The 13,630-nt window shown below is 30.3% G+C and overlaps 1 protein-coding gene across 1 annotated transcript in view; it reads left to right on the top strand.

Moving 5' to 3' along the window:
* LOC106685198 (cathepsin B) overlaps positions 1–10,967 on the top strand; it is a 29,157-nt gene extending 18,190 nt beyond the window's left edge. Inside the window, exons 4-6 of the mRNA XM_014427755.2 lie at positions 3,992–4,148; positions 5,206–5,322; positions 5,394–10,967. Coding sequence (XP_014283241.1) covers positions 3,992–4,148; positions 5,206–5,322; positions 5,394–5,599 — 480 coding nt within the window. The 3' untranslated portion in view covers positions 5,600–10,967. The remainder of the gene's footprint in view (positions 1–3,991; positions 4,149–5,205; positions 5,323–5,393) is intronic.
* The last annotated feature ends 2,663 nt before the right edge of the window (positions 10,968–13,630 follow it).

Below are 13,630 nucleotides of genomic sequence, written 5' to 3'. Positions count from 1 at the left end.
AAAACGACAGGACTTTTTGAATGCCCTGGTACATTATTAAGGTTTTCAAGAATGACATTTTATTGAAAAAATAGAAACTCTTTGCTTATAATAGTCCATTACCATTTCGTTTGTGTTGTACTAGGAACAGTAATCAACAATTTTAACTTTTTTGTACATAACCAAAGTTGGTATGCCGATATAGTTTCATGTCTACGTTGGTACAACTTCTGCCAGAGATAGTACGCCAAGCAGCATAGTATAGTTCTTGCGCCTGTAATATATAATCGATGATGATAGATACATGGTGCATACAATATACAAGAAATAAGCCACTATAAGTATGATACCGCCTTTTTTTTTTCGTACCCTTCATTAAGAATAAGATAATAGTTCATACATATATATTACATGAAATTTACTATGTATAATTTAGTGTGTCTTCTCCCTTTAATTGCCTTGTGACATTATAAGGTGTTGGTATGAGTCCAGTTAAGGTGTTATAGTTTAGTTATAGCCTATGGCTACGCCATGTAATTAGTGGCGTAGCCATAGGCTATTGCTGGTCTATGCCACCTTATCGGGACTCGTATCAACACCTTATAATGTCACAAGGCACCGTATCATGCCACCCTCCGTGGTAGCCTTACTGATCTTACCTCTAAAACACACATTTATTGCGAGTAGAATCGTTCGATGTACATGTCACAATGTCACAAGAGGTCGGAACACTAATAATAATAGAAAGGGAAGCTTTCCTGGCAAACCATCCCTTAAATCCCGTCCTAACATTTATGTAATACGGGAATAGGAGACATACGTTAGTTAAAGTTGAAAAAGTGGCTAAAACTGGTGGACTATGAACATTCAATCGAATTGTAAGTTTTTTTTTACAGAAATAGACTTTAATCATTTAATGCCAGCACATTTACGAATAATATATTAATCACATGTTTCGATTTTTTTTTTCACTAATCTGTTCTCATCTTTTCAAAGCGTTACGTTGCTTGTAACCGAGTTATGATTGACAAAAACTCTTCCTAAGGAATTTTGATATTCCAGACATAAAGAGGACCGAAAGGCGGAATGCTCTCAAGTTGTCATGATAACAGTTAATAAAAATTGTATTATTTTTAGGAAGAGTATACAAGTAGAACAAGGCAGGACGACGAAAACAGGTTAAATGTTTTATGGGCTATAGAACAATTTAGAAATCTACACAGTTCTTCCACCGAAACATTTGAAGGGCTCCCCTTCCCCCCAATTATAGAATTTAAGAAAAATATTTTAATCCGTAAAAAGGTTCTTTCTGACACAATATAACTGGTGCTCGATATTAACAAGCCCTTAATCTGAGCAAAGAAGCGCCAGAACTGAAGATATGTTAATTTGGTTACAAGTTAGACTTTTTTCACAGGAACATTATGTTAACTAGAGTTGTACAATTGAAAACAGTTTTTATATAACTGGGTTGAAGACTAAAATACAAAGGTCAAAACGTCACAATAATGTAATGTATGAATTATATGTATAAAATAAAATTTTGATTCGGTTTTATCATTATATAATTTTAGATTTTAAAACATCTAGGCTTATTGTGGTTTTCTTAATATTTTTCAGTAATATTATTTAGATAATAATACTGTAAGAAAACAGTTACAAATTTAAACATAAACCAAATTAGTATATCTGATACACTCAAGTAAATAACAGGAAACGCCTTCTCATTGGGTACAACAACGCGTGAATATACCTGCCTGCGTCGTGAATGCATCTGAGCGTGAAAAATGAGTTAACATTTAAAATATTTATACTGTTTATCTTTCAATCCGATTTGGTTTATTTTCTCCATTGTCTTTTTAGCATTTATTTATAAGTATGTAATATATCATATATTGATATACTATTTAATTTAACTTGAAATCTATACAGATCACGATATCAAATAGAATAACTCATTTCAGCAGGTCCTTTTTAACTAATTTGTAAAAATATTAACACAATCAATATATCGTGTTTATTCAGTCATATAGGAAGCATTCGAAAACTATCTAAGCCTATATTCAATTGTTTAATATTTTTTATTATATAATATAGAGTTTTGGCTTTATTTAGAGGTAAAAGGATTTTTTTCTAAAAAATTGAAGCCATTAAAAAATGGAAAAATATTTTTACCTCATGATAATATCGTGGCAAAATGTACATAAAATAATTTTTTATAATGTTATTTCTTTATTATTTATCACCTCATCGCACGGAGGATAAAATTATAGCTCTAGTCGAATAAAATTATTTGATTACCATATTTTATGTTTGTTCTTGTTTAGTGGCGCAAACATCATCTTATACCATATTCTATGTATTTGAGCCTGAAAATTACCAAAACATTTTTTTTTTTAAATCAAGAACTACTAGTTTTTGAAATGAATGTTAAACGACTGTTTTTAGCAGTATAATTATTAAATTGCTTTACCGAACTAAAGTTTATTTAGGAAGTCTTAAATGGACACAGTTTCTTAATTAAGTTTTAAAAGAAGTATAAATTACTATTTTAAAAATAAAACAGGCAATTTTATTGGATTGTACAGGATGTGTATTGTAGTAAACCTAAAAAATACATTTGCTATACTATTATAACTCTGTTATGTGATTTTACGGTTTCAGAATCTATCAGATTTTTTTTTTTTAATTTATTTATTATTGATGTCCGTGTTGATATTATAAACAATGGCATGATACAGACAACTAATCATTGATAGAACTAATAACATTGCTACATTAGAAGGTTTCGAGGCCATCTTCTTTTCGTGTACCTCGGAGGATTGTCAGGAACGGAAGAGTTTAGAAACTAGTGGGTTTGGGTAGTTAAGGAGCTTATAATGGAAGGTTCAATCTGGTCCGTGAAAGATATGTTACATATGGAAGAGTCTTAATAGATGATTTTATTTGTGACAAAGTGGATGTTTTGAAGGATTTTGGATTGTAAGGATTGGATACGAGAGGAATTCAATGATTCAGTGAAGCCACAAAGCTCAACTCCGTCACTTCTGATTGACCTTAATATAGTTATATAAATGAGTTTTTTGTAATTAGTTGGAAGTTTAAATCGTTTGTCTCGAATCGACAGTTTTCTTTATTTTCAGTCTTGTATGAAGATTCTAAGTCAGTCGTTTATCTATATGTAGTCCCAGGTAACGGATCTGTTCGACATGTGGTATTATTAAATGATACGATAAGGCCGGAATGAATTAATTTAAAACTGAATTTTTAACAATGCCCATGATACCGCATTCATAAATTTTTGAAAAAAAAAATTATTTGCGATTTGGTTAATGTTGAAAAACTCTTCAGACAAATGGTTAGAAATTCTAGTTTTATTTAAACTACAAGACTTAGATAAAACATATCCACATCTTTTAATGTTCACAAATATCATCTAAAAATGTATATATTTTTCCTTTTATTTATTTTTAATTCATAGTTTCTAGATCTTCAAATAAATTTCCTTTTAAGTTTTACAGCATTTTTTAGTATATGAGAAGTCAGTATATCCAAGTATAGAAGAATTATAAAAATGGTTCGAGTATGCTTTCTTGCTACTTCTATGCTCTGATTGGCCCTATCGAAGAAAGTAGTTTCTAACTAGAACCAGAAACCCATAGGCTGTAGAAGTGACCTCATTGTGTAATATTTAAAGGGTGTCATTTGTTTAGTAATATTAAATTTATTACAGAAGGCATAGACAAATTATTAAAAGTTTTAAATTTTCAAGTTTGCTTACATTAAATGTTTATTCTAGTCATTAAAACAAATACTAAGCAAAAATTCATCATTGTAATGGATGAATAAACCAGTATTCAATAATCTTTTTTTTAATCTTGATTGTTTCTGAAGTTAAAAAAAAAATTAGTGCATAATTATTATTATTATTGTTATTATTATATGAATATATATATATCACTTTCTTGAAAAATTGTGCTTTCCAATGTATTTATTCCGTTTGGCATTGCAGGGTTGTCAGCCTTACGAGATTCCACCTTGCGAAAGAGTGCCCTCCAACTCTTCGAGACCTAATTGCCAATCGCTACCTGTGCCACAAACACCGCAGTGCCGAACCACTTGTACCAACTCCTTTTATAACGTTTCTTATTCTTCAGATCACAGAAGGCGTAAGAGCTATTGTCAAAGTATTATCAATTAGAATATTTATATTAGCCAGATAGATATTGTGTATAGATGATTGGACCACACCTATGGCTTACTTCATAGTGTTGCTAAGTACATTTCTACTAGCTTTACGAAAAATACAATTAACGGTTATCCCTTTCAAGAAAATTAATTGGAAATTTCTAATTTTCCAAAAAGAGATAACTTTTAATCATATTGTTTTTAAGTTAGTGTAAATATACTATTTATATTATTATTATTAACGATATTAATTAAAATTAAATGATACTTTTACAAAAACATCTCTCCATTTTCCTCTTCTTCTTCTCCCCCCCATTCTTTCTGTCTCTCAACGATATTTATTTATTTAACCTTTAACTTATAATTTATTTTTGCTTTCAAATCTTTTAAGTTATTTTTTTAATTATCAATGCTTCAATTATATTTTTTTTTACTACTTTAACTTATGAATTGAGTCAGAGAAGGAGCTATACAATACTTGCAATAATTTTCTTTTGATATAACTTTGAGAAGTGGCAAGGCTATACAGTACCTGCAATACCAATGACAGAGTTACACAGATGACTTCTTTCATATAGATAACATGGGAATATCTGTAGATTTGACTTGAATTAATAAATAAAACTTATTATTTCTTTTTACGAAAATAATATAAAATTAAAGTGTTTCTTCATGCATTTCAGGAAAGATAAACATTTTAAAGATTTTTTTCAAATTTTTATTCATTGATGAAGCATTAGAAAATTAAAAGTATTTAACTAAAAAGAAATCTCATATGATAAATCGATAATTGAAGTAGTTTTTCACCTATGGAAAATGGACTCGTGTTTGTATAACAACTAATCTTACTGTAATCAGGTTGTCCATGGCAACGAAATGTATTTAGGGTTTGTAATACGGAGAGAATAATAAATTCACTATTATTAGTTTTTTAATTTATTTTAATTATTTATTATAATATGTTTTTTAATGATAAATTATATTGGACTTATACTTCTTGTAGGTATAATTGAATAACTTGATATTGTTTCCATTCAGTTCTGAACCAATATCAGTTGCCGAATAACACCTTAGAAATTCAGAAAGAGATTCTGACCAATGGACCTGTGGAGGCTGCTATCTCAGTCTATTCAGACTTTCTCACTTATCATTCAGGTGAGCCTTTATACCAATGACACAGTGCGGCTCTAACCCAAATTATTAACCTCTGATTGATTACCTTTCAGGTATTTATCACCACCTCACAACGAAGGAGGTGAGCAGGCACGCTGTCAAGATCATCGGCTGGGGTTCCGAAGGCGATGTGCCCTTCTGGTTGGTTGCTAATACCTTCGACACTGACTGGGGCGAGGGCGGGTTCTTCAGGATTTTGAGGGGCTCCAACGAGTGTGGCATTGAAGATGACGTTACGGGCGGAACACCCCTGGTCTAGTTTATTATCAAATTGTGTTAAAAGAAATTCGTGATATCGTGGTACGTTGAGGATTAAGGTGGTTCTGGATACCTAAATAACCTCTCATCGCCTTCAAAAAGGGCTCACCTAATGTCACTTTCTCAAGATATAGGAACTTTTTTATTTCTAGTTTAATTTAAAATTTTTACTATTTTTGAAATTAATTTTTATTTCAATTTTTAAAAAGGCATGATGCTACTAACTTTAAGTACCCGGGTTCGAACCGGTTGGGTAGAAAATAGTTTTTTGTTACACTGTAGCCGTGAGTCAACCCTGTGGGTTCTGGAGCTCTCCTGGGGTCCACCCAGCTTCATAAATTGGGTACCCTTAATTGGGTAAAAATCTGGCGGTCGTGCATGATTCCGACCGAATCCCCTCTATGCACAACCGCTGGTCTAGTAACACTTTCTTACAAAGTACTGCACCCTTAACCCTCAATGGGTTGTAGTGGGATAGATTTTAATTTAATATTGTTATTCTATTTAATTTTTTTATTGTTTATATTTTATATGTTAATTTTATTTTATGTTTGTTAAAGAGTGAAAAAAAGGACTCTTCTTGGATTTTAGTGGTGCAAATTTTAATTGTTTTTAAATTCTAGCGAAAATGTGTCCAAACGCTCCATATCCAATGATTAAAATACATAAGTAATTAAAATAAATACTAACATTTTTATTTCTGAATTACACAATACCATATTTTGGTCACGTTTGTGTTTGTTGTCGCTAGACTCCTAAAAACTTGAAAATTTTAAATTAAAACTTCTGTCGAAGATTCCTTGCTATAGAGGCTAACTATTAGGTTGGTGCATATGAAATTTCGGAATTGTTTTTACATGCAAATATTTATCTTCCTGTTTTCGTTATGCTTTTGTTTTCGGCATAACCTCGTTTATACTGTCCATCGCCGAGTCACATTTCGACAAAGGTGATTTTCTCATTCCTTTTTCTATTTTTTTTGAATTTTGTATCGATATGAATTCCACTGATATTAGTGTAATTTTTTTGTATGAGTATAAACTTGGTAATAATGCTGCAAGAACTGCTGGCAATATAAACCAGGAGTTTGGAGTTTGGAGAATATTGTTAACAAACCGCGAAGAAGACCCAAAACGACCGTGACGGCCACATACACTGCACAGAACGATTGCGAAATTAAAGGAATTGAAATATGAAATTTTGCAGCAGCCAGCCTATTCACCGGATCTCTCGCCAACCGAGTTTCATTTTTTAAACATTTGGATCTGTTTTTACAGGCTAAACAGTATAAAAATGAAGGCAGTCTGAAAAATTTGATATCTGAATTTATTGATTATAAAGATCAGAATTTTTTAAAGACAAGGATCTATGTTATAAAGTTCCGCTGGGAAACATGTATTGAAGTGATTGGAACCAATTGTAAGTAAATAAACAGCTTGTGAAAAAAGATATACAGTTTTAGATTAATTTTTATTAATATATTCTTGTTTGAGAGTGGTTTAGTTTATTTAAAAACAAATTTGATCCTTTTTTCTCAACTTTATTCTTTTCGAAACCTTCCAACGTTTCGAACTTTAAAGTTTGCAAATGAAAATGAAAGAAAGAAGAGAAGTGGTTAGTACAAGTTTTAAATTTAAGAAAGAGTTATATAGAAGAAGTTATAGATGGGACAAAGGCAATTAGCCAGCATTTTTAAGAATTTTAAAAGAGAAAATAACAACAAAGTAAAGGTACCCTTGAAAATGACCTGAGGGTCGCTTTTAAATTTATTTTTAGATATACAGTTTTATATATTCACTTAAAAATCAAACAGTTCATATGGGCCAACCTAATATGAAGTATAGATTGAGTAAGTTATTTCAGCTCTACTCGTTATTATTAAAAATGATAGGAATTGCTTAAGGGGGTTGGGTAATGGTGGAAAGTTCCTCCTTATCATTTTTTTTTATCGTTCTCCTTAAGACTGTAAATAACCAAGGTCTATTCCCAAAACTTCACCTCCGAATTTAAAATAGCACCATTTTAGAATGGATATCTCATACATAACAAATAGACACAACGGGTAACCTTAAAATACCAAAGGTAGTAAAAGGTAATACTCAACACGAATTACTTTTCTTTTTTCACAGTAATGCACTTATTAATTCACTTTTATTTTCTGTTTTAGAGGGATCGGGAAAAAAAAACTTCATTCTTTTTCATTTCAGGAATTTGTACTTTTTTTTATTTATTTATTTTTTTTACTTATTTTTTCATTAGTCATCCGAACAACGTTTTGGGTCCTCCTGGTCATTATTAAGTTAAAATGAAATGAAAATATCTACAAGCAACTGTTTTACAATTAACAAATTTTACAATTCATTTTAACAAACCATATTTACACATCTAAATACAAATAATTTAATATTTAACGATATACACCCTACCAATCTATCACTATTCACAAAACTAATGTATTCCGTTTTCAATAAAATGAGAAGTTTTAAGACAAAAAAAAAGGTTTGGAATTTATGTTGTAGGATTACAATTGATTATTTAGATTTAAAGTCGATTCCTTTTTTTAGATAATTATAAAACGTCGCTCTTTATAAGTATTTTTTTTAAAGACTATTCTACTCGCTATTTGTAAATGTCGGCATGTTTAAGAGTTTCATAATCCCAAGACATAATTTTTAATTTTATTTTTAATAAACCTGTTATTATAATAATTCCCTATACATATTGGCTAATTTTTCAATATAATTATTGCTCAATATCAGTCCTTTTAGCAGACAACACTTATAGCTAGTAAATTGGTTGATGTACATGTCACAACCTCACAAGTGGAGATCATAATACAAACAATATTATATGACAATACGTCCCGGCCGACCCGCCCCACTAAACCCCAGATTTAAGGACAGTCTTATATCACTTTTGAAATATTTACTTAAATCTAGAAGATAATTATATCGAATAATATTTACAAATTGGAAAATCGCGTGATAATCTTTAAATGGCTTTATCTTAGTATTTAAATCGATTGAAGCCCTATGATACTTTCTGTTTTATGATCTCCTTTTGTGAGATTGTGAAAAGTTATACGTCGACCAACATATTCGCTTAAAGTGTCAGTTGAAAAGTCAGATAATTAAGGCAACCAGGTATAGTACAAGAGCCGAAGAGGAGAAAAAAGACAGTTATCTCACCCCAATTTTTGATTACTTTAATGAAAACTATGTATAATTACTAGTCAAAATTGATGAGTCTGCCAAGTATAGGTAGGGAGAATAAAAAATGGCTGCTGTTTCAAAACGATAAAAAAAAAAAATTTCATTCGGAGCTCTATATCTCAAAAATTAGGAAAAACACAAGAAAAACTAAGAGAACGTCATTTAAAGAAGAGCGAATTTGCTAAAATATGAACCCTGATAGAGTTATTTACGTTAAATATTTTTCGAGATATAGCTTTTTAAAAAGCAACATTTGATAAAATGTTGTATGGGTCGTACTGAAAGATCAGTTAGTGAATTTATTTTGAAAAATCTATATCTCATAAACCATTTGACGTACAGATGTCTATTAGCACTCAAATTAAAGCTAGTTTAATGAGCTATAAAGTGTTTTATAATGTGTATCTTCGAAATTTGCTACAATGAATTGATTTATAGTTGTTTGGCCAAATTTATATTCATATGTGAATATTATAAAAACTACTACCCCTACGAAAATAAGTGTCATATACTACTTTATAATAAGTTAAATTTTCTTTATTTTGAGTGTTGACAGACATCTGTGCCTCTTATGGTTCTAGAGATTTATTTTTTCAAAAATCCAACATTTTATACGAACAGCTATAAATTAACATTTTGTGAGTTTATTTTGTCAAATATCATAAAAACTACTACTCCTACAAAGATAAACATAATAAACTATTTTGTACTAAATTTAACTAGTTTTAATTTGAATGCTAGCAAACATCTCTACGTCCAATGGTTTCTGAAATAAAGTTTTTCATAAATCAAACTTATTGTCCGAACCACTATAAATCAATTTATTCTAGAGATTTATCTTTTCAAAAATCCAACATTTTATACGAACAACTATAAATTAACATTTTGTGATTTTATTTTGTCAAATATCGCGAAGACTACTATTATTACAAAGATAAAGGTCATAAACCTCTTTATAGTCCGTTAAACTAGCTTTAATTTGAGTGCTAATAGACATCTTTACGTCTCAAAGTTCCTGAGATATAGATTTCTCAAAATAAATTAGCTAATTACTAATCTTTCAGATTTTTAAAAAATTTTGCTTTTTAAAAAGCTATATCTCAAGAACTATTGGACGTAAATAGCTCTTTTAGGGCTAATATTTCAGCAAATTTACTCTTCATTAAACAATGAGCTCTTAGGTTTTCTAGTGCTGTTGTTAGTTTTAAGATATAGAGCTCCGAATGAAAAATTAATGTTTTGAAACAGCCGCAATTTTTATTCCCCCTACCTATACTTGGCAGACTCATCAATGTTTACTATTAATTATACACAGTTTTCATTAATGTAATAAAAAATTGGGGTGAGATAACTACCTTTTTTCTTCCCGGCTCTTGTACTAGAAGGGGAATAAATGGGTTAGGTCCCCGCTGAACCTCCTTAATCTTCACAGTATCATGTCTTAGCGCAAAAAAAAAATGGTAATTTTCTGTATTTGAAAATGTGAGGAAGGTGATTGATGTACATAAACATCATAGAGTTCATTGATATTATTTATTTGTGTTGAAAATGTATAAATTTCTATGGAGTTATTATTATTTGATTAGACTACTGATCATTAATTACTATTACTATAATAATTATTATATTATTGATTTATTATATTATTTATTGGAGTCTTACCAAATATTATATTTAATGCTTTAGTGTTTATTTTATTTAAGTGAAATTTACTTTTAAGAAGTTGTACTGTAATATTCTAATAAATAATAACCTGATCTCCTTACAAATGGTGTAAGAGCGTTCAAAAAGTCTGCACTGCAAAGTATTGTGGAGAGGGAAAATGCATTGTGGTTTTATTGGAATAAAGTTATAACCCTAACTAATCAAGTGCGTAATAATGTTACAGTCATATACCATGTATGTGACGTCTGTATGACTGTTACGTCATATAGATATTATTGTCACGGTGAAGTAATAACATACATAATAATGTGACATAGAGCGAACAATGACATTTTGCCCAAAGTAATCGTCACTTTTTTAAACCAGATCATCCGTGAACTCAGAGCGTGGGATGTCGTTGATGTAATGTAGCAAGATTGAGATCACCTCATTGGAACCCTTCTTTCCCTCATATTCCAGGGTCAGTTCTATGCAATTGGGTTTTCATGAAGACTAGTGAGATTTTAGTCGAATAATGAAATGAAATGAAAAAAATAATTTGTTATTGTTGAAAAAAATAATTGTTTGGCAAGTAATGAAAGTTTCAGTAGACAGGTTAAAATTACATTAATACATTAGATTAAATTATTACTAGTAATAATAATCAATATATGGCTGTATTCATTGTTCACAATGAAATGGTGGTTTGACTATGTAGTATAGGAGTTGCCTAAAGGAAAGAATTGGATGAGGATTGGCGAATGGAGATGGGAAGAGAATTCCAGAAGGGGGTAGCACCTATGACAAAGGATTTGCTAAAGGAGGTAGTTCTATGGGAGGATATAAATCGATCCGTTAGGGGCTGGTGTTTAATGAATGGATGGATGAACGAAGAGTGAGGAAATCAAGTATATAGGTAGGTTTTTGATTTTAAAAACTTGGAATTGGATAACACCAAGGAAATATTGCCTTCGGGAGGTTGTATAGAGCCACTTCAACTCGCTGTATCAACGGGAAACTCCAAGATAAACCTTACAAAGATCCATGAGGCTCATCAGACTCATGTATTTTTTTCCAAAGACCTAGTGTTTATGGTAGAATCGGTCGTGTATTAACATGTGCAATGATGCGCACTATATAACGGTACTTTAATTTCATTTTTTAGCTAAGATTTTTTCTAGAAACCAATATGTAAATAATAGATCCTTATTTATCAACCCATGTATAATGTATTAAGATAAAAAATAAAGTTATAGCCCCTTGCTTATTTTACGCATTATTAGTTCAAAAAGCAAGTTTATTTGTTAAAATAAATCAGTTTCAAAAAATTATTTTAACGCCTAATCTTACTAAAGTTAAGGACAGATTATGGCTTTCTGTTCCATTTTAAAGCTCTAATTCCCAGATCTCGTTACAGATTTAGCCATCTGAGAATTTGGTGGTGAGAGGTTTAGGTGGTGAACAACTTACATAGCAGGAAATTGGGTCCACGAAAATCTATTCCAATCTTTTGATCTATGCAGAGAGTAGTGGCTTTACCCATTCTTCCGTAGTAAATATTTTCTTGCTTCCTTCCTCTACCAAGTTATCCAATCCCGCCGTCCATCGTACATCTGTGATATCCTTCAATTTAAATCCTCAGTGCATTCCCGCAATACCCGCTCACGGCCTTTAGACATATATGCAACTGCCCATCGAACCGCACCCGTTGGTAGATCTTTCCTCATCCGTACCTCTTCCCTATGGAATTCTATTCTCTCCATTATTCGTAGTTCTAATACCCTTCCAATCTTCAAATCCCGTATGTTCGACTACCTTCTGTCTACCCAATTCCGGAAGAATCACAATTGAAAGTTTCAAAAAAGCTTTATATATTTTCTGTATTTTATGTCTCAGATTTTTGTTTATTATTGTAAATATGTACATTAGCATAAATTGTATCTTTTAATTTATAATTTGTTTGTTTTATTGTATTTCATTTTTTCATCATTTTTTTTTCTTTTTATTTATTATAAGAAGTCATCAATGTTTTTATGATACATGTGGTTATCTTTTCAAATTCATTGCTTTATCTTATGACGTTTTATAATTTCATCTTTACTCTAAGGCTCTAAAGCTTAATTTTAACACCTGTATATTATTCTAAAGGGATCAATACCAGAACAAATAAAGGTTATTATTATTAATGACTGATGGGTTGACTAACTGCTTCTGTTTAAGATTTTCTTTTTACAAAATAAAGTTGTGCCATTGCCTACTTCCGAATCACTCAAGTTTTCTCTTTTTTATTGCCAACTGCTCTCTAATCCAGACATTTCGAATCACTAACCAAACGAATCTTCAAGTCAAGATATAGATACCCACAATTTCCTACCAGTTATACGCCAATATAATAATAATAAAAAGAATTTTTATTTATTTATCATTATTATTATTTTTATTATTTATCTGGGACTAGTCCCTTTAGAATAATCTTACAAGCATCGACAAGAGGTATCGGTGTCTTAGAGTATGATACAAAATTAAAATGGAACTTAGAACACTGTAAAATATAACTAAAATAATATATTGGAAAAGAAAAAAATAAATAAACAACAATAGTTAACAGAATATGTTAGTAAAAAGAAAAAAAAATTGATAAAACAAAACCATATGTCATCTCATAAAGCATAACTAACTTCTATTAATATAAATGGTCGATCAAAAAAATCACTCGGAAGAACTAAAAATAATTAACAAAAGGAACATTTATTTTTTATATACATATTTATAGTTATAAAAGAAAATAGAAAACATCAAGGTTGAAAAAATAATAAATAAATAAGAAGAAAAAAAATTAAATCCTCTTAAAAATCATAATTCAATGTGTATTCTAATAACAATAAAAAAAAGAAATAAAACATGATTGGATGAGCATACTTAGATATCTACAGATTGTTTATAGATATTGAAAACATCTAATAATGTTTATCTTACATAGCATTTATCTTTCTACCAATTTACAATTTTGTTTAAAGCTTTTAATTTTTATTCTGCGGAAATTGCATGAATAGTAGATTAGTAAAGATACGGGATTTCAAGGTTGGAAGGGTGTTGAAGCAACGAATGAAGGATGGAGTAGGATTCCAAAGGGACGTGGAACAGATACGGGAAGATCTACCAAAGACTACAGTTAG

This window comes from Halyomorpha halys, unplaced genomic scaffold, assembly GCF_000696795.3.
Source record: "Halyomorpha halys isolate HHAL.00 unplaced genomic scaffold, Hhal_1.1 Scaffold669.1, whole genome shotgun sequence".
NCBI classification, from domain to species: Eukaryota; Metazoa; Arthropoda; class Insecta; order Hemiptera; family Pentatomidae; genus Halyomorpha; species Halyomorpha halys.
This window is presented reverse-complemented; position numbering and strand designations above follow the sequence as displayed.